Consider the following 23,875-nt stretch of genomic DNA (forward strand, 5'->3'; position numbering starts at 1 on the left):
GGAGGAGAGAGGGGTGGAGGAGGGTCGCGCGATTGACTGAATGACAACTGATGGAGCAAAGACAGAGGCGATTTAAAGATTTGGCAGCAGCAAATTGACTGGCTATCGCAACCGTGGCAAAATCTGAATGGATGGTAAAGACGAAGGTGAACGCCCACAAACAGCTGATTAGAGGGAATAGGAGGAGAGAGGCGGAGTAAAGGAAAGTTGTGAATGAAGGCAGCGTAATAGAAGGTCTTCCTGATTGAACTTACGCTGAGCTACATATGTATGTACGTATGTATGTATGTATGCTCATATGTATGTATGCTCATATGTATGTATGTAAGTATGTATGTATGTATGCATGCATGTATGGTCATATGTATGTATGTATGTATGCTCATATGTATGTATGTATGTATGTATGTATGTATGTGTGTGTATGTATGTACGGTCATATGTATGTATGTATGTATGTATGTATGTATGGTCATATCCCTCTATGGTACACATTATGATGCCAGTGAGGGAAATGTGTTTTTATGTCTCAAAATAGACTAAATAAACATAATCTGAAGAAATTTTATTTTTATTTTTATTTTTGGAAGTTTTTGGGGTTCGTTGCCTGTAGGCAACATTGTACCATAATGGTGCATAAGTGAAAAAGAACGTTCCTTTTCCAATTTGAACATTGTTTATTTCATAAACATATGCAAAAAATATTCAATAACATCAAGAAGTCACAATTCATTTTAAATTTTAAATTAAAAAGAATTCTAAAAACAATTTATATATATATGTATGTATGTGTGTATCGTCATATATATGTATGTATGTATGTATGTATGTATGTATGGTCATATGTATGTATGTATGGTCATATGTATGTATGTATGCTCATGTATGTATGCATGGTCATATGTATGTATGTATGGTCATATGTATGTATGCATGGTCATATGTATGTATGTATTCTCATATGTATGTATGTATATATGCTCATATGTATGTATGCTCATATGTATGTATGTATGTATGTATGTATGCATGGTCATATGTATGTATGTATGTATGCATGTATGCTCATATGTATGTATGTATGCATGGTCATATGTATGACCATATGTATGTATGTATGTATGTGTATATGTATGTATGGTCATATGAATGTATGCATGGTCATATGTATGTATGGTCATATGTATGCATGTATGGTCATAAGTATGTATGTATGTATGTATGTATGTATGTATATATGTATGGTAATATGTATGTATGTATGCATGGTCATATGTATATATGGTTATATGTATGTATGTATAGTCATATGTATGTATGTTTGTATGCATGGTCATATGTTTGGCCATATGTATGAATGTATGCTCATATGTATGTATGCTCATATGTATGTACGTATGTATGTATGTATGTATGCTCATATGTATGTATGCTCATATGTATGTATGTATGTATGTTCATATGTATGTATGTATGTATTCATGCTCATATGTATGTATGTATGTATGCTCATATGTATGTATGTATGTATGTATGCTCATATGTATGTATGTATGTATGTATGCATGTATGGTCATATGTATGTATGTATGTATGCTCATATGTATGTATGTGTATGTATGTATGTACGGTCATATGTATGTATGTATGTATGTATGTATGCATGTATGTATGGTCATATCCTTCTATGGTACACATTATGATGCCAGTGAGGGAAATGTGTTTTTATGTCTCAAAATAGACTAAATAAACATAATCTGAAGAAATTTTATTTTTATTTTTATTTTTATTTTTGGACGTTTTTGGGGTTTGTTGCCTGTAGGCAACATTGTACCATAATGGTGCGTTAGTGACAAAGAACGTTCCTTTTCCAATTTGAACATTGTTTATTTCATAAACATATGCAAAAATATTCAATAACATCAAGAAGTTACAATTCATTTTAAATTTTAAATTAAAAAGAATTATAAAAAGAATTTATATATATATGTATGTATGTATGTATGGTCATATGTATGTATGTATGTATGTATGGTCATATGTATGTATGTATGCTCATATGTATGTATGCATAGTCATATGTATGTATGTATGCTCATATGTATGTATGCATGGTCATATGTATGTATGTATTCTCATATGTATGTGTGTATGTATATATGTATGTATGTATGTATGGTCATATGTATGTATGTATATATGCTCATATGTATGTATGCTCATATGTATGTATGTATGTATGTATGGTCACATGTATGTATGTATGCATGGTCATATGTATGTATGTATGTATGTATGCATGTATGCTCATATGTATGTATGTATGTATGCATGGTCATATGTATGACCATATGTATGTATGTATGTGTGTATGTATGTATGGTCATATGAATGTATGCATGGTCATATGTATGTATGTATGTATGCATGGTTATATGTATGTATGGTCATATGTATGTATGTATGTATGTATGTATGTATGTATGTATGGTCATATGTCTGTATGTTTGTATGCATGGTCATATGTTTGGCCATATGTATGAATGTATGCTCATATGTATGTATGCTCATATGTATGTACGTATGTATGTATGTATGTATGGTCATATGTATGTATGTATGTATGTATGGTCATATGTATGTATGTATGTATTTATGCTCATATGTATGTATGTATGTATGGTCATATGTATGTATGTATGTATGCTCATATGTATATATGTATGTATGTGTGTGTATGTATGTACGGTCATATGTATGTATGTATGTATGTATGTATGTATGTATGTACGTATGTATGTATGTATGTATGTATGGTCATATCCCTCTATGGTACACATTATGATGCCAGTGAGGGAAATGTGTTTTTATGTCTCAAAATAGACTAAATAAACATAATCTGAAGAAATTTTATTTATATTTTTATTTTTGGAAGTTTTTGGGGTTCGTTGCCTGTAGGCAACATTGTACCATAATGGTGCATAAGTGAAAAAGAACGTTCCTTTTCCAATTTGAACATTGTTTATTTCATAAACATATGCAAAAATATTCAGTAACATCAAGAAGTCACAATTCATTTTAAATTTTAAATTAAAAAGAATTATGAAAAGAATTTAAAAAGTTTCTTGGCTAAATGTTGCCTGTAGGCAACATTGTACTATTTAGGAACAACCCATTGAAATAAATGTGTAAAGTATAAAACTTTAAACTACTTAAATCAACAAAGATAACCATTACCATAACCATTTGAAAAACAAAAACAACAAATTCCAGTTTTTGATCATCACTGCTTCATTTCAGTGCATGTTTTCTGTCAGTCCCCTGTGTCTTTCCTGACATGTGTTGCCATCACTTGTGGTGTTGCTGCTCAGTGCTTATGGAACTCCATGAAGCAGTTTTTTTCAGGAGTGAAGCACAGGCAGGTGACACATTTTGTGCACTGTGATTTCACTATACCCTTACATCCAGGGTATCTGCATCTGCCCTTTTTCTCCACCCAAATAGGCCAGTGGTCAGTGTTGTGTTTGCTATAGTGATTCCATAATGGTTCACTGTTGCAGGCAACATTGCAACTTTCCATGATGGCACGTTGTTGCCTCAGGGCAACAGCTGCATTTTAACAAGTTTCCACTATTAAATTAGTAAATAAGTTGCATGAAACTATCAAAACTTAAAGTTTACTCACCTATTAGTGTGAAGACATTTTTTCCAGGTGGAAAAGGGACAAAAAATAACTTTTTGAGAGTCTTTTTTTTGCAGCAAGATAGCAGAGCTGTCTCCTTAGAAAAAGCCCGCCAAGAAGGGTTTCAAAATCGCTTCCTGGAGGTCATGTGACAACTTAAAGCATTGTTAATGGTTCTCTATGGTTTTACCTCTTTTTTAAAGTATCGCATCATTTAAAGGGATGCATTGTGGAGATGTGACAGGGCAAAAATGGGTTTGTTGCCTGAGGGCAACATGGTACCATAGAGGGTTAAATCAGATATTTCAGTTTTTAAATTCTCTTTTTAATAAAGTTTTATTTCATCCTGTTTGATTTGAATCTTGTTTTGTTTGTTTCAGATGAAGAAGTTGCTGATGGATCCAAAGTAAGAAGACATGAAATATTGACATTATCAGACATGTTGTTGATTATGAAGAGAAAACCTTGTTGTTGATATTTACTTGTTGTTTGTTTCCAGTCTCCGTCCACCCGAGTTGTTCTCTTCAGGAACCTCCCTCTGTGTTCCGACACCGACGCTGAGTTCATCAGACTGGTCAAAGATTTTGGGACGGCGGTGCGCTTCTTCCACCAACCTCCCAGCTGTGTGAGTTCCTCTTTTTCTTTAGTCCCTCTGTCTCTTTTTTTATTATGTTTTCTTTCTTTCTGTTTTTTTTTCCTTGACTTCTTCCTCTGTCTTTTTATCTATATCTTAACTTCTTTGAAGCGTTGTACCTCTTTCCTTTCTAGTTCCATTTCTTTCTTTCCTTCTACCTCTTGTAGTTTTTTCTTTAAAGCTTTCTTGTCTTTCCCTCTCACTCTTTCTAGCTCCCTTTCTCTCCTCTTTGTAGCTTTTCCTTCTTTCTTGTTCTCCTTTCTTTTCTTGCTCTTTCTTTCCTTCACGCTCCTTTCTTTTCTTTCTTTCTTTCTAGCTCTTTTTGTCAGCCTTTATCTCCACTCTGTTACTAGCTTCCTTTTTTCTAATTCTGTCCTTCTAGCTCTATTTCTTTCTTTTTTCTAGCCCTGTATGTCTACATCTCTTTCCTTAAAGCTTTTCTAGTTTCTAGCTTTTCTCTTTCTAGTTCTTCTCTCTTTCTTTCTTGCTGGTTTTCTTTCCCTGCAGCTCTTTGTAACGTCTCTTCATCGTCACCGTTTATCTGTTTCAGGGTTTCATCGAGATGTCGTCGTCTTCAGAAGCTCTGAGAGCCGTCAGAGAGCTGAGCGGTAACCCTGTGACTTTCAACGGCTCCAGACTCGACGTCCAGATCTCCCATGAATACAAACGCCTCACTAACGGGTCAGAAACCGTCAACATGCCGTCTCCATGGTGATCCCGTTCAGATTAATGTGGTCATTTACCCAGAAAACCTCTGAATCCCTGTCTCTGTCTTCACAGGTGTGAGGTTCAGGAGGAGGAGGAGGAGCAAAGGACTCAAAGCAGCAGCAGGAGGAGTGAGAGACTGAACAAGGATGAGTCCAACAGGAAGTCCTCAAAAAAGACTCCAGAGAAAGAGTCGACGTCTAAAAAGACTCAGAAAAAGGAGTCAAAAACAGGCAACAGGAAGTCGTCAGAAAAGGAGTCTGAGGCCAAAAGTTTTCTGGAGAAGAAGTCACCGGAAAAAGAATCAGTCACCAAAACTGAGTCAGAAACGACACCATGTGAGTCGACTGATAGAAAGACAAAAAAGACTCCAGAAAAAGAGGTTGTGTCCAGAAAGTCTCCAGAGCAGGAGCCATTGGAAAAAAAGACACCAGAGAAAGAGTCTGTGTCCAAAAAGATCTCCAGAACGACACCAGAGAACGAACCGGCCGATAAAAAGAGTCAAGAAAAGGAGACAGAAGAAGAATCGGCTCAGACTGAAGAAACGGAGGACTTGGCTGAGAGGACGTCTGCTGCTGAAAAGACTCCAGAAAAGGAGCCGTCGTCTAAAACAGAAGAGAAGATGGAGGTCAGTGAGACAGAAGCATCAGAGGAGGAGACGTCTGGACCAGAACTGAAGGATTCAGATCAAAAACCAACAAGTGAACAGGTACAACTGAAGACCTGCAGCAGGTTCATGTGCTCAAACAGGTTGTAATGACGAGTTAAGACACTTCAGACCTTTAACTTTCTGATCAATAATCAATTAACTGTCAGAGAAAGATTTCACTTTACATGTATGACAGTGTTTTCATCTGAAATCTGTTTCAGAAACCTGCTGATCTGCTGCAGGACTCTGAGGTCAAAGGGGAGCAGTGTGAACCAGCAGGGGGCGCTGAAGAGCTGCAGAAACCCTCCAAACCTGTTGGTAAGAAAATCTGTCCTCTTAAATCAGCAGTAGAGCTGCACAGTCAGTCAAAACCTTATCAAAATACCAATATGGCTTTCTGCAATATTCGTTAAAGGCAAAATGTGTCTTTAAGGGTTTAACTGACCAGATATGGTGAGACAGAGACGTCCTGTCCTACACATCATGTTTTTCTTTCCTCTGAGGAAGAGGATTTTTAGGTCAGGATGTCTCTGCAGCTCTACAGGACTTCATATATAATAATGCTGTTTTTCAGATGTTTGTGATTTTGATAATATTGTGATTAATTGTGCAGACCTGGTCCTGAATGTGAAGGAGGCTCCTCCAGGGTCTGCAGAGTGGCGTTCTACAGACAGCAAACCAAACAACTCATCGATTAATCATGAGAATAATTGACAGATTAATTGATAAACTGTATGTTGGACCTTTAGTACAATAAACTAAATTGAGATCGTAAAGTACAAGAATGAGGGAGTCCGAGAAGACAGGAGCTAAATGTGGAATAATTATGAAGCTGATAATTAAAATCAAAATGAGCTCACAGTTTCATGAATCAAAGTGAAAGGCAGACTCACTGATTCTCTGTGTTTGTTCTTCTGTCCACCTCTGTCCACCTGCAGCGTCCAGTGTGTCTCCTTCAGAGACGACACAGAGCGGCTTAAACACCCGTTACATCACGCTGGATATCATCTAGACTCTTAAAGAATCATTTGGAAATGTAAATGACAGTTGTTTGGACATAAAACCAATCATCTGTTGATCTTTACAGTGGCAGAGACGTCAGAGCAAAATAAAAAGTTTAAATTTAATTTAAAGTCATAACTGTTTGTGAACCTAAAGAATCATGACACCCCTCAGTTTTAGTACACAGACCTCCTTCATACATTCTGTGTGATGGTACAAGGTGTTGATGTTACTTTGATTAGCAGTGATGCGTTCACTGTCCCCTCACCGTGTTGTTTTCGTCCTGCAGGAGCCGAGTTTGTTCGTCCGGTCGTTGGTTATTTCTGTAACTTGTGTCAGGTGATCTACGCCGACGAGGACGAAGCCAAACTTCAACACTGCAGCACGGCGGAACACTACAGGAAGTACCAGGTGAGTCTGTAAACACCTGTCAGTCTGTCAGCTGATTGGACCAGACACATCTCTGGACTATCAATTAAATTCCTAATTGTGATTAATGATTAACATCACCATTTTTCGTTCAGTCTGGCTCAGCAAAAATCCAACTTGTTATGTTTCTTTATGTAAAAGTTTAACTCATTCAGTCATTCACTTTATCTGAAATCACTTCATTAAAGTTGATCATTTCCAGCTCAGCTTCCCTGAACAAACAGTCACCTCCAGGTAGAAAACTGTCAGTTTTACAGATCTCTACAATTCAAATCAACTGCCAGACTTGTTTATTTCTGCTGTTATTTTCAGCTGAAAGGGTCACATGTTAAGATTTATAGTTAAACTGAACTCAGTGAAATGTGGTGGTGCTGCAGCTACAAATTGGTTTTATGGTTGTAGAAGTGTTTTGTGTATTTGTAATTAAAATGCAGAAATATTTTTAACAGTAAAGTTACAAAGTCTGAGACATGGACACTCAGATTTCCTTTTTATCTTTTTATGGGAGCCTATGAAGCATGATTTATGAGTACATCAAAATTCATACTCCAGTCTGCACAGAATATTTCTACTGCTGTAAAACTGCATTACACATTCACAAACCATACGACTGCAGGCTGTGAAATTATTTAACATCGTTTTAAAACCTCAGAATCTTTCTGAACCTGATTTCTCTCCACACTCATATCCGTTACGAATAAAAGAAACCTTTGTGTGTTTTCCAGGAGAAGACGGGAAAAGATCCGTGGACGAGCTGAACTGAAGGTGAAACAGACACGATGTCACATGATCACATAACAGAGACTGTATTTTCTTTTTAAATCAGTTCAGGTTTTTGTTACTTTGTCTTAAACTTTAGAAATCTTTTTAAGTTTTGAATTTTAAGTTCTGAATTTGACTCAATGTTCAGCAAAAAAGGCAGAAAAGAGAAAAACTCAGAACAAACATCAGTTTGTTTGATGGCGGCAGGTTGACAGTTTAAAACCCAACGTCACTGTAGTTTCTACAGGTCAGAAGTGAAAACTGACTTATGATTTATTTCTGTAGTAAAATGAAAATTTTCATTACATTGTAAATTAAAACTAAGACTTTGTAACTTCAGGATGTCGAGTTTTGTTCTGTTTTTACTGGTAAATCATTTTTATTTAAAAAAAAAAAATCCACATATTTAAGGAAACTGGTTTATTTTATAAAACGTCACCAGAAACATTCAGGCATCAAAGTTTGTTTTCCATGATAACAGAATTAAAAGAAGAGTTTGACATTTTAGGAAAATTTTCCTGCAGGGAAAAAAAAAAAAAGTAAAAACCAGTTTGTGGTTTTATGTTGGAACTATTTCTTGACCAATGTGTGTATCCATCCACCCCACACTTCTGTAGAGGGATTTCCTGGCACTTGGCGGATGAATACTGTCATAAAATAGTTCCAGTCATTTTCAGTCTTAATGCTAAGCTAGGCTAACCTTTAATTCTTTTCCTTTCTTTATTGAACTGATCAATAAATCAAATGTTCACCTGACTGAAAATTGAACAGAAACTATTTGATTTAATTTATTAACTTTTTTTGAAGCACAGAGGGACAAATATTCCCTGCTTTTCTTTTCCCTCAGTATTTTAAGAACCAAACAAGTTATTAATAATGAAAAAAATAGTTTCTTGTGACCAAAAATTGTCTCGGCCAATCAACAGGCAGCTCCTTATTTGGGCGTGTGACCCTGTGAGTGTTGGACTGAGAACAAAATCTGTTTAACTTTTCTATTAATGTGATTTTTACAGTCTGACTGCAGCTGCTTCACAAACACTCAGTTTATCTTCACACGTCTGTTTCCTTCCTGCTCGCTGAGGACGAGACCTCGCTTTTAGCTGTTGCCAGGGTGACCAGAACTTGTTCACCTGGCAGGTAGAGATTTCAGAGTCACATCCAACATTTGAGAACAAACTGAAGTACTTAAAAAGTCCCATGTCCACTCCTCCTGGGTCACATGATGCATTTTCATGCTGTAGTCTTCTTCCCTTTCTTCTTCTCTGCTTTGCTCTGTTCCTTCTCCAGATATTTCTGAAAAAAAACAAAGAGACGTCAGTCGACTTTCATTTATCACAGCAGACACTGAAGGAAAGACAGAAGTCAAGAAGTTGAAAGAGTTTTAATTTTTAAGTTTTGGTTTTGTTTGTCGAGGTTGGAGACGCCTGTAAAACAGAATTTAACTGTTGTGATAAATCAATCGATTATTTCCTCATTTAATTCATTAACAGTCGTTTTAAAATGTCAGAAAATTGTTGATCAGCGTCCAAGATAACGTCCTCAAATGTCGTTTTGTCCTCAAATTCAAAGACATTCGGTTAAAAAAAACAAAACAGAAAATATTCACATTTAAGAAGCTTAAATCAAAGAATTTAGACTTTTTTTAAAAACTAAAAATAAACTTAATTGAGTATCAAAATAGTTGACAATTAATTTAATAATCAATCACTGCAGCTCTATAAATGATGAATAGTTAAAGTAATCTTTAATGCAAAAATCTTTTCAGCCTCAAATATGGAGATTTCTTGCTTTTCTTTATTTATGATCACATTCAGCTGAATATCTTTAGGGTTAGACAAGTGAGACATATTTAAGATGGGTTAGGGGGTTAGGGTTAGGGTTAGGGTTACGTCTTTGTTGTTATTTGATAATCAATAATAAATCATATTTACTCATTAATAAATGAAGAGGTAAACAATGATTTGAATGTTGGAGGAAGTTTTCCTTTGTACTTAAGTGTTATTTTATCTCTGACAGACCAGAATCAACAGAAATGCTGTTTAGAATAACAGCCATCAATCATTACTGGCTGACAGTCCTTCATGGTGCATTCAGGTGCACCTCATGAAGTTGTAAATCTATGTTCAAATGGCCACAAAGGTTGTTCAGAATGTTTTTTCTTATTTTCCTTTGTTGAAACTCACAGGCCCACATCTGTTGTTACTTTTTTGTTCTTTCAATGCAGCATTTTTAATAATTAGATGCTAAAATCTGAATATCACGTTCATTTCTACACGGGCAGATTTTTAAAAGATCTGTAAAAACAAAAGCTTACCAAACTGACATCTGCAAACTCAACCACGTTCTAGTGCAACAGGTCCCTGAACACCACTCTGATACTTCCTCTTGACTAGACTTGATGTACATGTTGTTAAAAATCTGTTAGTCAGGTGTGGGAGGAGCTTGTCTCACCTGCAGCTTGTCATAGTGCGTCTGGCTGCTGCAGTGCGTCTTCTTCGCCGTCTCCTCGTTGGAGTAAAACAGGAAGCAGACGCGGCAGTAATAACCCATCTTCACATGTTCAACACCTACACACACAAAGAATATTCAGGACAACAGTTAAATTATCTCAGTTTTTTGGGTGAAGGTGAGAAAACAAAACATCTCAGCTCAGTGTGACACAAGTCTTTGGTCCAGAGGACTCCTGAGTTTTGTGTCCAATAAAATCTACTGAACTTAAACCTGCAGTCAAAGTGGAAAATATTAAGTTTTCCTCACCGATGGGGTTGTTGGGGTCGTGGGGGGGCAGCGGCAGAGTCGCCACGCTGGGTTTGGTTTCAGCCGGCGGGGGAGTCTCCGTCTGTCCGTTCTGATTGGTCGATGTCTCCATCTCCTCCACCTGCTCCTTCTGTTTCACCTCCTGCAGCCCAGCGGAGCAAAAACCAGCCAACTTCACATCAGAGGCCTATATTCATCTGTCAGTCAGTCCAGTGCTACGTGGTTAGCCACGTTAGCATCATGTCTGCAACACCTCAACAACAACATGAGGGACTTTCACATCTGCCACAGCTGAGCCACTCAGCTAACGTAGCATGCTAACACACTAAATTAAGATCATCAATGTGGTAAACATACCAGCTACATATCAGTATGTTAGCATGCTAATGTTAGCATTACAGCTTCACAGAAAACATGAAGCATAAATTAGCAGTCTTTAAAGTGGACAGTAATGAACCATATAGTAAACAGGAAGTGATCTGTTTATATGACTGATTGATCATGTGACTCACCACCTGGCAGCTCGTCTGGTTCTGATCAGACACTTCAGGAATCTTCTCAACCAAGTTTTCTTCTTCTCTTTTTACATCGATGCAGCTCAGATCAGAGCTCTGCATCTCTTCCTCTTTCTTCTCCTCCTCCTCCTCCTCCTCCTTTTTCTCGTCTTCCTCCTTCAGTTTCTCCTCCTCTCCCTCCTCCTCTGGTTTATTCTCCTCTTTGGATTTCTTGGCTGGAGGTTCTTCGGGGTGTTTGGAGGGTTTTGGTGACATGCTGCTGTGTTCCCTCTTGGTCGAACTCGGACAGCGATGACTGAACGGATGAACAAAAACATTTTTCAAACTCTGCAGCTCATTTAAATCACAGTATTGTTCTCCTGACCTACAAGACATTTAGAGTCAAACCTGCCACCACAGAAGAAGAAACTGACCCGTGTTTGAGCTGTCTGTACTTCCTGCTCACGTAGACAGTCAGACGTTTGCCGTTAAACTTTGGTGGATTCGCTTTACACGCTTCAGCCATTTTCTCAGCGTCCTCGGCCCTCTCCATCTCAATGAAACACTGAGGACAGTGAACACATCACAGTTTAAAACATGGAGGACAGTGAACATATCACGGTGTGATGTTTGTGTTTCAAGCTGTGCGATGTGTTCACTGCCCTGTGTGTTTCAGACAGACAGTGAACACATCAGTCAGATGGTGGTGCGTTCAGGACTCAGTTGTGTTTCTGTACCTCTCTCCTGATCCTGTTGAGGAAATACTTCTTGACTCTCCCGTACGGCTCGGCCAGTTTCAGGATGGCCTCGTCAGAATATTTGCTGCTCGGGATCTGACCCACGTACACGACTTTACTGGAGCCGCACTGAACGACACAAAACACACGCAGAAAATCAAAAATACAGACAAACTGCAGCATTTTGTTGTATATTTGATCTTTTTCATCTTGATTTTGTTATTTTATTTGTTTGTTATACAGGAAAAGATTAAAAGTAACATAATAAAATCAGTTACAATTAATCAGGCCTGACTCAGTAAAAACTGGTTTACAGCAGGTTCCTGTTCTGCAGCTCATCAAAGACAGAAACGCATCACAAAACAGTAACAGTCAACAAAACAAACAGCAACACAAATCATTTCAAGAGGCAGGGACTTGAATGAAGTATGCACATGTTATGGATCAAGTTAGTGGTTGCAAGTGTATCCTTCCATCAGACAGTGTTTATATGTCTGTTTAAAATGTCTAACAGAGGTTATTGTTCTAATATAATCTGGTATCTCACTCCAGAGTTGGGTATTTGCGTGAAAAAATGATCTCAGACCGTAGCTATTTCTGTAAGCTGGTACTGGGAGACTGATCTAGTGATGCGTTCCTGTCTTATGTCGTGTCTTGGAACCAGATCAGTGAGTGTTGGAGACGTGTTCTTGTTTTCAATCCAATGATAAAATTTCATAGCCTGATCATTTTTGTAGTTCTGAAAGGTGAAGGCATCAGAAAGTGAAAGTGCAGTGGTGAGTCCAGAGGGGAAATTTATCATGGATCTTATCAACTCTGTTGTACAGTCTTGTTATAGGTTCAGTAGGGAGGTGAGGGACCAGAGTGGGAGACAGTAGGACATTGTTGAGAGAATTACTGCATGAAGATACATGTTAAGAGACAACATTGGTAAGATATTTGGAAAAGTGGCCCCCAAGTAAGCAAGTTGAGTATCTTTTTTTTTTTTTTTTGGTGCACAAACACGGTACAGATCGATGGTTCTTTCATTTCTGAATGGAAATATTTAACCTGCAGCTTCCTGCTGAGCTCAGAAACACGGTGAAGGTACATGTTTTTTGTTGTTTTGTGTATTTTAACGGGGCGGGAGTCTGAACCTGCGGCTCTTTAGCTCCTCTCAAGTGGCTTTGACAAAAAAAATGATCTGGAAATGAATAATGGTTATTTATTCTGGCGTAGGTAGGTCTGAAGTGATTCTTACAGTCTCCAATTGTAGAAGTGTGTCGTCTACACAAAAAAAAATATTTCAATATTTTGTCAACTAAAATGTGCATCATGGCCGACAAAGTCTCTCAGAGGAAAGTAGAGAATTTACTGAATTGCAGCTCTGGAAAGATTTTTCTTTTGGGATTAAAGGCTGCAGACCACTGATCTGCTCCGACGTCTCAAACTGTTAATGCTGTTGACCAGAGATGTCCAAATTCTGTCCTATGAGGGGACAAAATTACTCTGGACGGATAAAATGTTTTATATTTCATAGAAATATATATATTTTTTTTTAAATAATCAAAACTCTTTGCAGAGATGATCAAAAAGCATAAATTTAAAAGGAATGACAGAAAGAGGTGTTAAAACATAAAACTCTCCGTTACTCTCTGGCTGTCTGTGATGAGAAAAGCTGCTTCCATCTGTGATTCAGCACCTGAACACTGAGGGTCAGACAGGTAAGACAGGTGAGCTCACCTGGATGGTCGGGTAGCTGTTGGAGTGGCTGATCCTGACCGGGCGGCCGCACACAGACGCCGTGATGTTCGAGTTGTAGAACTTTGCCATCGCTCGAGCTTCTTCTTCTGTCTCGAACTGGAGGTACGCCTGATGAAGAGGAGGAGGAGGAGGAGAGACGAACACAGAAACATGTTTACAGGTGAAGGTAAAGAGAAAAATATACAGTTTACATTCTGGAGGCTTTCAGAGTCAAATCACAGAACTTAAACACAGGAACGCGCTTCAGAGTCTGAGATCACAGCTGACCGCTGAATCACAAACGCAGCTCTGAATATTGACTTTAACTTTAGATGTAAACACAGGCTCATTTCATCTGACCTTTGAAGAATCCGACCCGCCGGCACACATTCAGAAGAACTACACAGAAACAGCTGATCTTGTTGCTGATGATGTCATCTGTTATGTAGGTCATACAGAGACATCAGACTGCAGTACCTCAGGTCTCAAGTCCAGCACCAGGTGTTTGACCACTTTCCCAAAAGGTTTGGCGAGTCCCAGCAGCTCGTTGAGGAACTTGTAACCCCGTCTGAAGCCGACGATGTTCACCACCCTCATACCCTGAACACCAGAAGACAGACAGAAGTCTGGTTTCTATAATTCACAAATAAAGTTAAACTAAAAACTACTAAACTAAAACAGATTTTTGTATTATTAAACGCCCAGTAAAACGTTCTATTGTACTTTGTCCTGCTTTCATTTTGGTTTTTAGTTGGTAGATATGTTTTTTTAGCCAATACTGCTAACTGATAATTCCCTGCATGCATCTGTTTTTTTTCACCTGACTTTAAACAATAAATCTGACAGATAATCTACAGATACGTACCCCTCTCCTCGTGTTGTCTGCAGAGAAAAAGAAACAAGAAGATCAGTGTTGGTTTCATTTTCATCTAAAACTATCAAATCTCCATCAGACTCCAACATCATTTAAAATCTGAATTAAAGCTGCAGGTAGATTTTAGCTTCTCATTCACAGATTCACAATGTAAACATCTGTACATCTAGAACTTTTTTCAGTTCAGTAATAATTCATCTTGTTGTGGAGAAAACGGTCAGGTACCGATGGTGTCAGCCTCTCCGTCGGCTTCGTCCTCATCCTCTGCCAGTTCGTCCAGCGTCACAAAGTCCTCCATGTTCTCCAGGAAGTCCTGATCAAACTGAACCAAAGAACAAAGATTACAAAAAAAGTCAGTGCTCACCTTGAGTCCATGACAATAAAAACTACATATCAAGCCAGACATCTTAAAGTTATGGACTCAGAACAATCGCATGAAGATAATTATCACGTCAGCGTACGAACAAGAGTCAAAGGATTTCTGTCTAAACAAGACACAGAAAAACGAATAAACATGCTTTTATTTTCAGCAGCCTGGATTATTGAAACATCATCGTTCACTGGAGCTTTTCAATGAAGAACACACAAAACCTCTTGTTAAATTCATCTGGAGCTGTTTTATATTTGTTTGCTTTCACTTTTTGTTCTTTTGCAATTTCTGTTATGTTTTAACTAGTTTATCAGCAGGCTTTTGCTTTTTTGCAATCTTTTTTAATCTTCTCTTCATGTTTTATTTTATTTTAAATAAACTACCTGCCTACTACCTTGAATCAAAATAAACAAAACAACAACATCATAAACCGACATATTTCTTCAGCTGGACAAAAAACATCTCATCACGTTTACTTTTGGTTAGTAAATCTGGATCAGTTTATTAAACTTATTCAATAAACTGATCCAGATTTAATAAAACTTTTATTAAATCTGGATCAGTTTATTAAACTTTTATTAAAATCTAGATGAGTTTATTAAACTTTTATAAACTCATCCAGATTTAATAAAACTTTATTAACTTATTTAACTTTATTAACTTTAATAAAAGTTTAATAAAACTTTTATTAAATCTGGATCAGTTTATTAAATCATACCGAGTCTTCAGGCAGATCTCCCTCCACCATCTCCTGGTTCTCTCCTGGTTCTACGGTCGGTTCATCTTTGTTCTCATGTTCTTCGGTTTCTGTTGGTTCCGTTTGTCCCTCTGACTCCGCTGGCTGCTTGGAGTAACCGTCAGCCCCGCCCACATCTCCAGGCATGTTATCAGTGACATCATCACCATCAGGAGCCTGCACACAGTAAATGTTCAGTGTCTGAGCGTGTTTTTTTCATTGTTTGTTTAATAAAGTTCCAGTTGAATCCTCCATGTTTGATGTTTTCTCACCTCCTCCTCCTCCTCCTCTTCCTGCCCCCCCTGCTGCTGCTGCTGGACCTCCGCCGACTCCTTCACTGTTTCCTGCACAGCCTCCGCTTCCTCTGGCTCCTCCCCCTCTGCATCTCCATCTGTTGCCTGCTCCTCCCCCGCCTCTTCCTCCTCTCTTCCGTCCTCCCCCTCCATCACTCCTGACACCTCCTCCTCTTCCTCTGCTGCCTCAGGTTTCTTCTCAGGCTTCGCTTTGCTCTCCTCCTTCTTCTTCTCCTCTCTGCTCCTGGAGCCTGACGAGGATTTGGACGAGGAGGTTCTGTTGGAGCCGGAGGAGGACCTGGTTCCAGAGCCGGAGGAGGAGGAGGAGGTGGTGTTTGCTGCTCCGCCGCTCCTCTGGCTTCGACCGTCTCCTCCAGAGCCGCCCTGTCTGCGGTTCACGCTGAAACACACACACACACACACGCTCACTGCGTAAATACAAAACTTTAACACTTTCTGCCTCAACATTCATTCACTTTCTTTTAAACATCTCAAACTTTTCGCTTTATGCAAATATATCAGCAGCTGTTGGTTGCCGGGCCGACAGCTCTGAGTAGTTTCACCTGCAGTGCTTTGCTACTGACTGATTGGCGAAATCGCAGCATCAAAGTTCACCAGAGTTGAACTGGATGTGAGACTGCGGTGTTTTTTCAGGATGTGGACTCACTTGAGGGTCTTATACTTGGTGCAGATGTTGAGGCGGATGGATCTTCCTTTGATGGTGAGTGGGTTCACGCTATAATACTTCACCAGCATCTCTGCATCTGCCGGAGACCCCAGCTGGACAAACGCCTGGACAACACACACACACACACACACACACACACACACACACACACACACACACACACACACACACACACACACACACACACACACACACACACACACACAACTGATTTTAAGTTCCAAATGTTCTGTAATATGATGGGTTGATGGAGATGATCACAACAACTTTAGAAAAGAAAAATACCATTTCAATAAAGATCTTAACTCTTTAAAGTCTCTGCATCACCTGAGAAAACAGAAGCAGCTGAGTTTACCTGGTCAGTTAAGAAGAGGTGTTTCTCCACGATGCCAAAGCGTCCAGCGATGGTCAGCAGCTCCTTCTTCTTCTCTTCCTCTCGGGGCAGGTTGGAGAAGAAAACCACCTGGCTGCCGTGACCTTTGACGTCCCGGACAGGTCTGTCCGAGTGTGGCTCGTCTTTCTGAGGGTCAAACACAACAACAGACCGTGTCGGTATCTGAAGCTGAGGGATGTTTTAGGAACAGTTTGACTGTGTTACAGTGTGAGGATGACGGCGTTACCTCGATGACCAGCAGCCTCTTGGACAGGTAGAAGCTGACCGGTTTGCCGTACAGGTTTGCTGGGTGCTGCTCGTAGTAGTTCACCATGTCCAGAGCCTCCTCGTGACTGCTCATCTCTAAGAAGGCCTGACGGACACAAACAGATATTTAAAACACAGATATAAAGATATTTACATACAGATATTCAATTTTTTCTAGACTTTTACTGACACTGATCATGACTGATTACATAAGATGATGTTTAAGTTGTTGCTCCACCTTGTTGTTGAGGACCAGGTGCTCCCTCAGGACGCCGAACGGTTCGGTGAAGGCGAACAGAGTCTTGTTGCTGAGAGGCTTCCTGGCGTATCTCACCACCACCACTCTGCTCCTCAGCTGAAGACAAACATTTATTTCTTTTCCCACCATATTTCTCACAGTGATTCAGTCTATAACATCACTTCTAACATGACAGAAAACATAACTGCACATATATGTAATAATAACTGTGTTATGACAGTAAAACAGTGACAGAAGAGAACAAACTGACCTTATTTTGTCCCTGTTGATTCTTTCCTGACAGACCTGAACCTCCAACTCCTCCTGACACACAAACACACCAAAGGTCAACAATCATACACACAAATTCACCTGCTGCTGCTGCAGACTGTCTATACACACGTTACTGTAAACTCTAACAATAATAATAATGATCCTGTGCCGTTTCTTACCCCAACCGGAGGACATCCCTCCTCCAGGCTGAAGTGAAGACATGGGGGCGGGTCCGAGCAGGCCTGCAGACAGGTTGGGGGTCTCCAGAAGACCACCGCTGGAATAAAGAAACCAGCTGTCAGTCAAAGACACCGATCTCTATGACGACATACGAGGTTTGTTTCTTCAAAGGCTGAGCGTCTCTTACCTTCTGCCTGAGGACATACCAGGGTCCCAGTCTGGATACCTGAAACATGGACCAAACGTTACGTCTCAAGGACAGGACAGGACAAACTTTGCTCTGAGAACATCTGTAACATCTGTGTGACTCACATGTCGAGCAGCTGCCGTCTGTTCTCAGCATGTCGAAGTCCATTAATGTGCTGGTTCCACTCCTACATATTCAAACAGAGAATTACTGATGTCCAAAACGCTGCTTCTGCCCCACTCAACCCAAGTTAAAGGAATAGTTCACCCAAATATTAAAGCTTTAGTTAAGTCTATATGTATGTGTGTAATTCTACCACATGAACTGTTCATCTGATCTACTTCAAACTCAGCAGGTGTTTTGCTGGGGACCCAAGGAAGTGCAGTGTTGAATTTGTAACATTATAGACAAGTAATATGTTCAATCTGAATACGTTTTGAATAAACAGGTGAACAGCTCTGTGCATCAGAAGGGCGAGGACTCATCAGTGTAATCGATATCATTGTTTATGTCAACGGTGCGTCGCAAAGATGGAATCAAAGCGTGATTCCTCAGAGAACGATCATCAGGGAGAACAGCTGCTGTGACTGTGATCATATTCATCTGTGTCCCTTCTGTCTCTGTGTCCTCTTCTGTCTACCTTTGACTGTACTATCAAATAAAGGCACAAAAAGCCTCCCAAAATAACAACAACAACAATGATAATAATAAAAATTTCATCTGTGTCACAGCAGTCTTTTTGAATTTAAGCTCCAGTAATTTTCTAATCAAGCATCTGACAAATAGGACTCTTCCTCTGATTGGTCTAAGATTAAATGGAAAATGTTAGGCACAGCCCTCGACTTAAAGCTCAGAGTCATGTAGAGAAAAAGCTTAGCGTTAATCCTCTCTCAGCAGCGCCGTTTATACCCAACCTGGTGTCAGCTAAGCTAAGTTTAAATGTTAAAGTTTTGGTAACCATACGCAGTCAGTTTTGATCAGCAGTCGATGATTCCTGGAGATCGTCTGCTTTATAAAAATGAAAGTAAAAGCAGAAGATAAAACTCTCTAATCACAATTATCATGACAATTTGTGTCTAGTTAAAAACGATAAGCTCATCCAATATTAGATTATTTCTAGGGATGTTTTCTGATGACTGCTTCCATTTTGGATCTGGTTCCAAGGTAACAAATCACTTATCAGATCTTTAATTGTTGATCTTTTCTTCTTTTTCTCTTCTTCTGACTGACTGAACATGGCTGACTACCTTCATTTAAACCTTCCAGAGTGTGGAGACAACAAATTAGAATTCTTAAGTATCCACATTAAAGTTATTCATAACCGTGTCTGTTTATGTGTTTGGGTGTTTTTAGAGACGCACAGTGTGGATTTTTTTTTTTTTTTTGGCTGATTATTACCTTCTTGTGGCTGATTCACATTAAATAACTGACAGTTTTATATTTATGCTCTTAAATGATCCCATATTCATAATGCAACAGTGCACTGAATAAATAATCCTGTGCAATAACTCTGCTGTCTACTCTGTTATGTAGCATTTCTACTTATACTAATACATGAACATATATTTTTTGCAACATAACACATGGTGTATATATTTTTTTATATTTCTTATTCTATATCTCTACTTCTATTACAGTATATATGTATAATAACTGTATATTACTGTTGGAGAAAACAAGACACATACCTTTACTGTATAAATGAGTCCCTTCAGGATTTCACAGGCCTTTTTGGGATTATTGTGGCCTAACGCCTGATTTCATAGCAGCTTCTCTAAAAACAAAACTGATGTTTAAGGTATTTTTGCAATTAATTTGTGGGATCAAGCGAAAATTGCAAAAAGAAGTTGTGATTATTTTTTCTGCAATTCAATAATTCATTAAAAATCAAAGGCAACATGTTTCAGGGAGAATAAAAGCACACTCTGTTGTCTGAGTGCTGAGTACACTTGTTCTAACAAAACATGCTTTATTTGTAGTCCACCTGGGGGTTATTCCACAAAAAATCTTTCTGGACCTCAAACTCAGCCAAAACAACACGCACAAAAGCATAAAGTATATAAGTACACAGAACGTCGATGAATGTCAAGAACAACAAACTGTGTTCTTTCCAGTACCAGTGAGAAATTTAAAAAAACAGAAATTACGAAAATAAAATAAATAATTTAACACCAAGTCGTTTCATTGAGACATACAAGTTTGCACAGGAAACTGCTGTGATTGGTCCCAGTTGTGGGGAGCGACGATGATTGGTCAAATTTGTGGAACAATTGCAGAGTTTGGACAAAACTGCAAGGTCGTGCAAAATTCACAGAGATTGGTTGAGTTTGTGTTAATCATTGCAGCCGCAACTTCACAACTTCCTGAGGGGACTGATATATTCTGTATTATTATCTTTTAGTAGTACTGCTAAACTGTACATAGTTTTATAGCTTTATACATTTCTTCCTCTAATTGCACAATGTGATATTTTTCTACCCTTGAAACGAGGCATCTGTAACGTGGCCAATTTTCCCTCGGGGGATCAATAAAGTATTTCTGATTCTGATAAATTTTCCCTAATTGTTATCATTTTTCATCATTATCGTTATCAGAACAGCTGATTTTAATACTTTGATATTGAGATCCAGATATTTGAAGGTAAGTGATGTGATCATGTAAACAGTTGATTGGTCCAGAATGTTCAGCATCAGCATCAGTTTCCGGCTGGGCTTCATTTATTCTTGTGAAGATGCTCTCCACACCATAATCTGCTACTGTGCAGTGTATGTGCCAGGTCAATAAAGTTGAATTAAACTGTGAAATCACATGTGCAGAAATGTGTTATGAACAATGTGAAATGATGATCTAGCTGGAGGACGCTGACACAAGGGTGAACAGATCATAACAAGAGCTGGATTTTTGGGTAGACTACTCCTTTAAGATGTCTGGCTGGATGAAGGCTGTACTGCTGCAGAGAGTAAGAACATGAAGGTACGGTTCATGCTGTCAGATGATTTAAAACAAGATGCAAACTGTCCCTGACTGAAGTGGACAGAAGACCCGAGTGAACTCAGGTGTCTGAACTGAAACATTAACGTTAGTCCCAGAAGAAGAGAGAAGGAGGCTGGACGGTACTCACCATGGTGGAGTGAACGTCAAAGTCACAAAGAGAGCACACGTGGGGGAACATGGGGGGCGTGACTCCCAAGAAGTCTTGGACTTTTCCGTTGGACGGGGAGCCCATCCTCCTCTGCATAAAGACGGGGTCGGACGTGGACGGCCCCATGCCCAGCCCGCTGTAGGAGTCACGATGGGAGAGGTCAGAGTACGGCCTCTCTCTGCTCCCACCGCCACCGCCGCTGTAACTTAAATTGTAGCTCTGGCTGGGAGCGACGTCCTGCAGCGAACTGAACCCAAAGTCTGCAGAGGACTGGGCCCGGGCTGAGCCCTGACCCAGAGAAGGACCGCTCATCCTGGTCATGTGCATGTCATCCCAGCTCTCCCGTCCTCCTCGATATGTAGCGTCAGAGGACATGGAAGATGCCGTCCGTCTGTCCCCGGTGTCTCCCTTGCGGCTCTTGAGCTGCATGAGGATTTGTGGCAGCGTCTCCACGCTGATGTCCTCTTCAGGGATCTCAGCCAGGGCGTCCAGGTCAGAGGGCGACAGCCCCAAACTGGCGAACAGCTTCATGGTGCTGCCAAGATGGCTGCCTCCGCCACGCCTGGACATCTGGGAGCTGCTGCCACCCTGGCCCTCCATGCCACCACTGCCCACCCCCACACCCGAGGCCATGCCTCCCATCTGCCGGCTGGATCGCTGTTCGTTCATGCTGAAGTTCAAGGTCTCTGCAGCGGCCAGAAGCCCCCGACCCACAGCAAAGTGTTTCTGACCGTCTGACTGCGACTTCTGAGACATGACACCACAAAGAGGAGCTGCTCACTGCGTCAGGACGGCCGAGTCAAGATAAAGAAGGAAGCAGGTGGGATCTTTAAGGATGAGTTAATGTCAGTTAAGAGTAAACTTGGTCAAAGTGAAGAACTCCTCTTCTCTGTCTGATCTCTGCTGAAACACAATGAGGTGGAGACACTTCAGACGCTGCTGCAGCCTCAAATAAGACAACAGAAGCCAGTGGAGAGGCACTGAACAGCAGAGAGAAGAACTGATTGATTAACAGTCACCTGAGCAGGTGTAAGCTGTGATACTGGGACATGAGAGGCAATTAAAGAGGGCTAGGAAAAGAGATAAGATAGGCTGTAAAGACTCAAAAAAAAAATCACCTCAGACCAGGAGGGAGAACATGAACAGAGTGTGATGGAAACATCCTCACTGAACAAAGAGAAACTCTCAGAACCAGTGAACAATATCACACAGAGATGTGAGTCATTAAATAAAAAGACTCTCTAAGAATTACCGTTTGTTCATGTCTGACTAAAAACGTGAAGGAATCAAAGACAGCCCCATTACAGTGAAAGAGACCTGAACCAGAACAGTCTGACTTTATCTGCTGGTTTATATGAAGACATGATGAAGCAGCTGCAGTGAAACATGTTATCTGACAGGTGAACATGAGAAGTTTCAGTTATGTGTAAATTTGCACCACAGCTTTTGAATGGAGCAGCTGTGTTGTGCAGCAGCTTAGCTAACAGTGCTAGCAGCTAACATTAACGTGACCCTGCGGTTTAACTTTCCGAACTAAGACCAAAAAAAGAAGACAGTACTTTTATTCTGAGCAAGTTACAAATCAATGTATGCATTAACCTGTATAACTGATAAAAACGGCATTCCTCTGACAGCTATAGGCCGTACTACAGGCTAACTTTAAGAACTTTAGCGTTGATTGCTAACGCCACTACCCTGCCCCTACTTGCTAACGTTAGTAGATAGCTAATTTCACTTCAATGGTCTGATCTTATAGTGTGCAACTTTTACATTAAGCTGTGAACTTTCTGCTAATGTATAAAACGTTAAGATTTGTGAATACAAACAGTCTTACCTGAATTTCTTCGTACGCGTAGCTAGCTCAATCTGCTAGCGTACACAGGCACTGTTTGAGCCAAGCGCACCGACGGTCGTGTCTAAAAAGGAACCCGTAACTTGTCAAACTCTCGCGAGAATTGTACGTGCCGTTTCTTCAGTGTTCACGTTGTACAAAAAAAAAAAATGTGTTTTATTGTGTGACTGTTACTGTGGTTAAGACGTTTATCGGTCTAGAAACAAAAAACACCTGGTTAGGATTACAGAAAGATCATGGTTTGGGTTTAAATGATCACTCTCGCGAGATGTGTCGCTGGTCTGGAGTTCCCTTCTGACCTAGACAGCCTTAACTTTTTTTTATTCAACTTTATTTACTATATAGTAATGTTACAGGGATTGATAAAAATGTATTTTTTAAATGAACTATAGAAAAAAATAATATCAAGAACAAATTTAATATAAAAGAATAATTATAAGTCTTTCATTTAATTTAATGAAAAAACAGTTATTTACTTTTGTATATTTTTACACTTTAAATTAACAGTTTTATTACACATAATGAAATGAAATGAAACAAATACATATGGAGGACTTAAATGGAAATATTAAAAAGAAAAATTACATTTAAAGGATAAAACTAGGGATTAGAAAAATGCCCTTTTAAAAAATTTGCAAAAAATGCGCATATTACATCTGGCACAAACCAAAGTATACATCACAAAGATACAAAATAAATCTATGTAATGGGAAACAAATAAATATTGTAAATATTCTTAAAATTGAAAATGTGAAAACAATACAAAACTTCATAGTAATAATACCAAATAAATAAATAAATAAATAAATAAATAAATAAATAAATAAAT

The 23,875-nt window shown here is 39.2% G+C and overlaps 2 protein-coding genes across 2 annotated transcripts in view; one reads left to right on the forward strand and one right to left on the reverse strand.

The window, feature by feature from the left end:
- matr3l1.1 (matrin 3-like 1.1) overlaps positions 1-7,954 on the forward strand; it is a 34,552-nt gene extending 26,598 nt beyond the window's left edge. The window contains exons 16-22 of the mRNA XM_084718533.1: positions 4,063-4,088; positions 4,182-4,307; positions 4,867-4,997; positions 5,097-5,730; positions 5,892-5,988; positions 6,962-7,083; positions 7,827-7,954. Of these exons, the coding sequence (XP_084574659.1) occupies positions 4,063-4,088; positions 4,182-4,307; positions 4,867-4,997; positions 5,097-5,730; positions 5,892-5,988; positions 6,962-7,083; positions 7,827-7,859 (1,169 nt within the window). The 3' untranslated portion in view covers positions 7,860-7,954. The remainder of the gene's footprint in view (positions 1-4,062; positions 4,089-4,181; positions 4,308-4,866; positions 4,998-5,096; positions 5,731-5,891; positions 5,989-6,961; positions 7,084-7,826) is intronic.
- Positions 7,955-8,573: 619 nt separating this feature from the next.
- Positions 8,574-23,134, reverse strand: matr3l1.2 (matrin 3-like 1.2). Its single transcript, XM_084718534.1, has 22 exons — positions 23,029-23,134; positions 21,174-22,094; positions 18,178-18,239; positions 18,053-18,091; positions 17,865-17,962; positions 17,684-17,736; positions 17,413-17,529; positions 17,155-17,280; positions 16,890-17,054; positions 16,514-16,638; positions 15,826-16,246; positions 15,536-15,730; positions 14,673-14,769; positions 14,439-14,455; positions 14,051-14,173; positions 13,574-13,702; positions 11,852-11,980; positions 11,549-11,679; positions 11,133-11,430; positions 10,621-10,762; positions 10,315-10,430; positions 8,574-9,156 (listed from the first exon to the last, which is right to left on the reverse strand). The coding sequence occupies exons 2-22, from the start codon at positions 21,948-21,950 to the stop codon at positions 9,094-9,096; spliced, it is 3,423 nt and encodes a 1,140-aa protein (XP_084574660.1). The 5' UTR covers positions 21,951-22,094; positions 23,029-23,134; the 3' UTR covers positions 8,574-9,093.
- Positions 23,135-23,875: the final 741 nt, after the last annotated feature.

Source organism: Lutjanus erythropterus, chromosome 5, assembly GCF_056507025.1.
Source record: "Lutjanus erythropterus isolate fLutEry1 chromosome 5, fLutEry1.hap2, whole genome shotgun sequence".
NCBI classification, from domain to species: Eukaryota; Metazoa; Chordata; class Actinopteri; order Lutjaniformes; family Lutjanidae; genus Lutjanus; species Lutjanus erythropterus.

Bases quoted from the DNA above. Each gene is read 5' to 3' on its own strand.
- matr3l1.2 (XM_084718534.1), bottom strand. From the start codon at position 21,950: ATGTCTCAGAAGTCGCAGTCAGACGGTCAGAAACACTTTGCTGTGGGT. The intron at 17,055-17,154 runs GTAACGCCGTCA...TTTGACCCTCAG, and splicing joins AGAGGCTGCTGGTCATCGAG to AAAGACGAGCCACACTCGGA. The intron at 16,247-16,513 runs GTGAGTCCACAT...TGTGTGTTTCAG, and splicing joins ACCAAGTATAAGACCCTCAA to CGTGAACCGCAGACAGGGCG.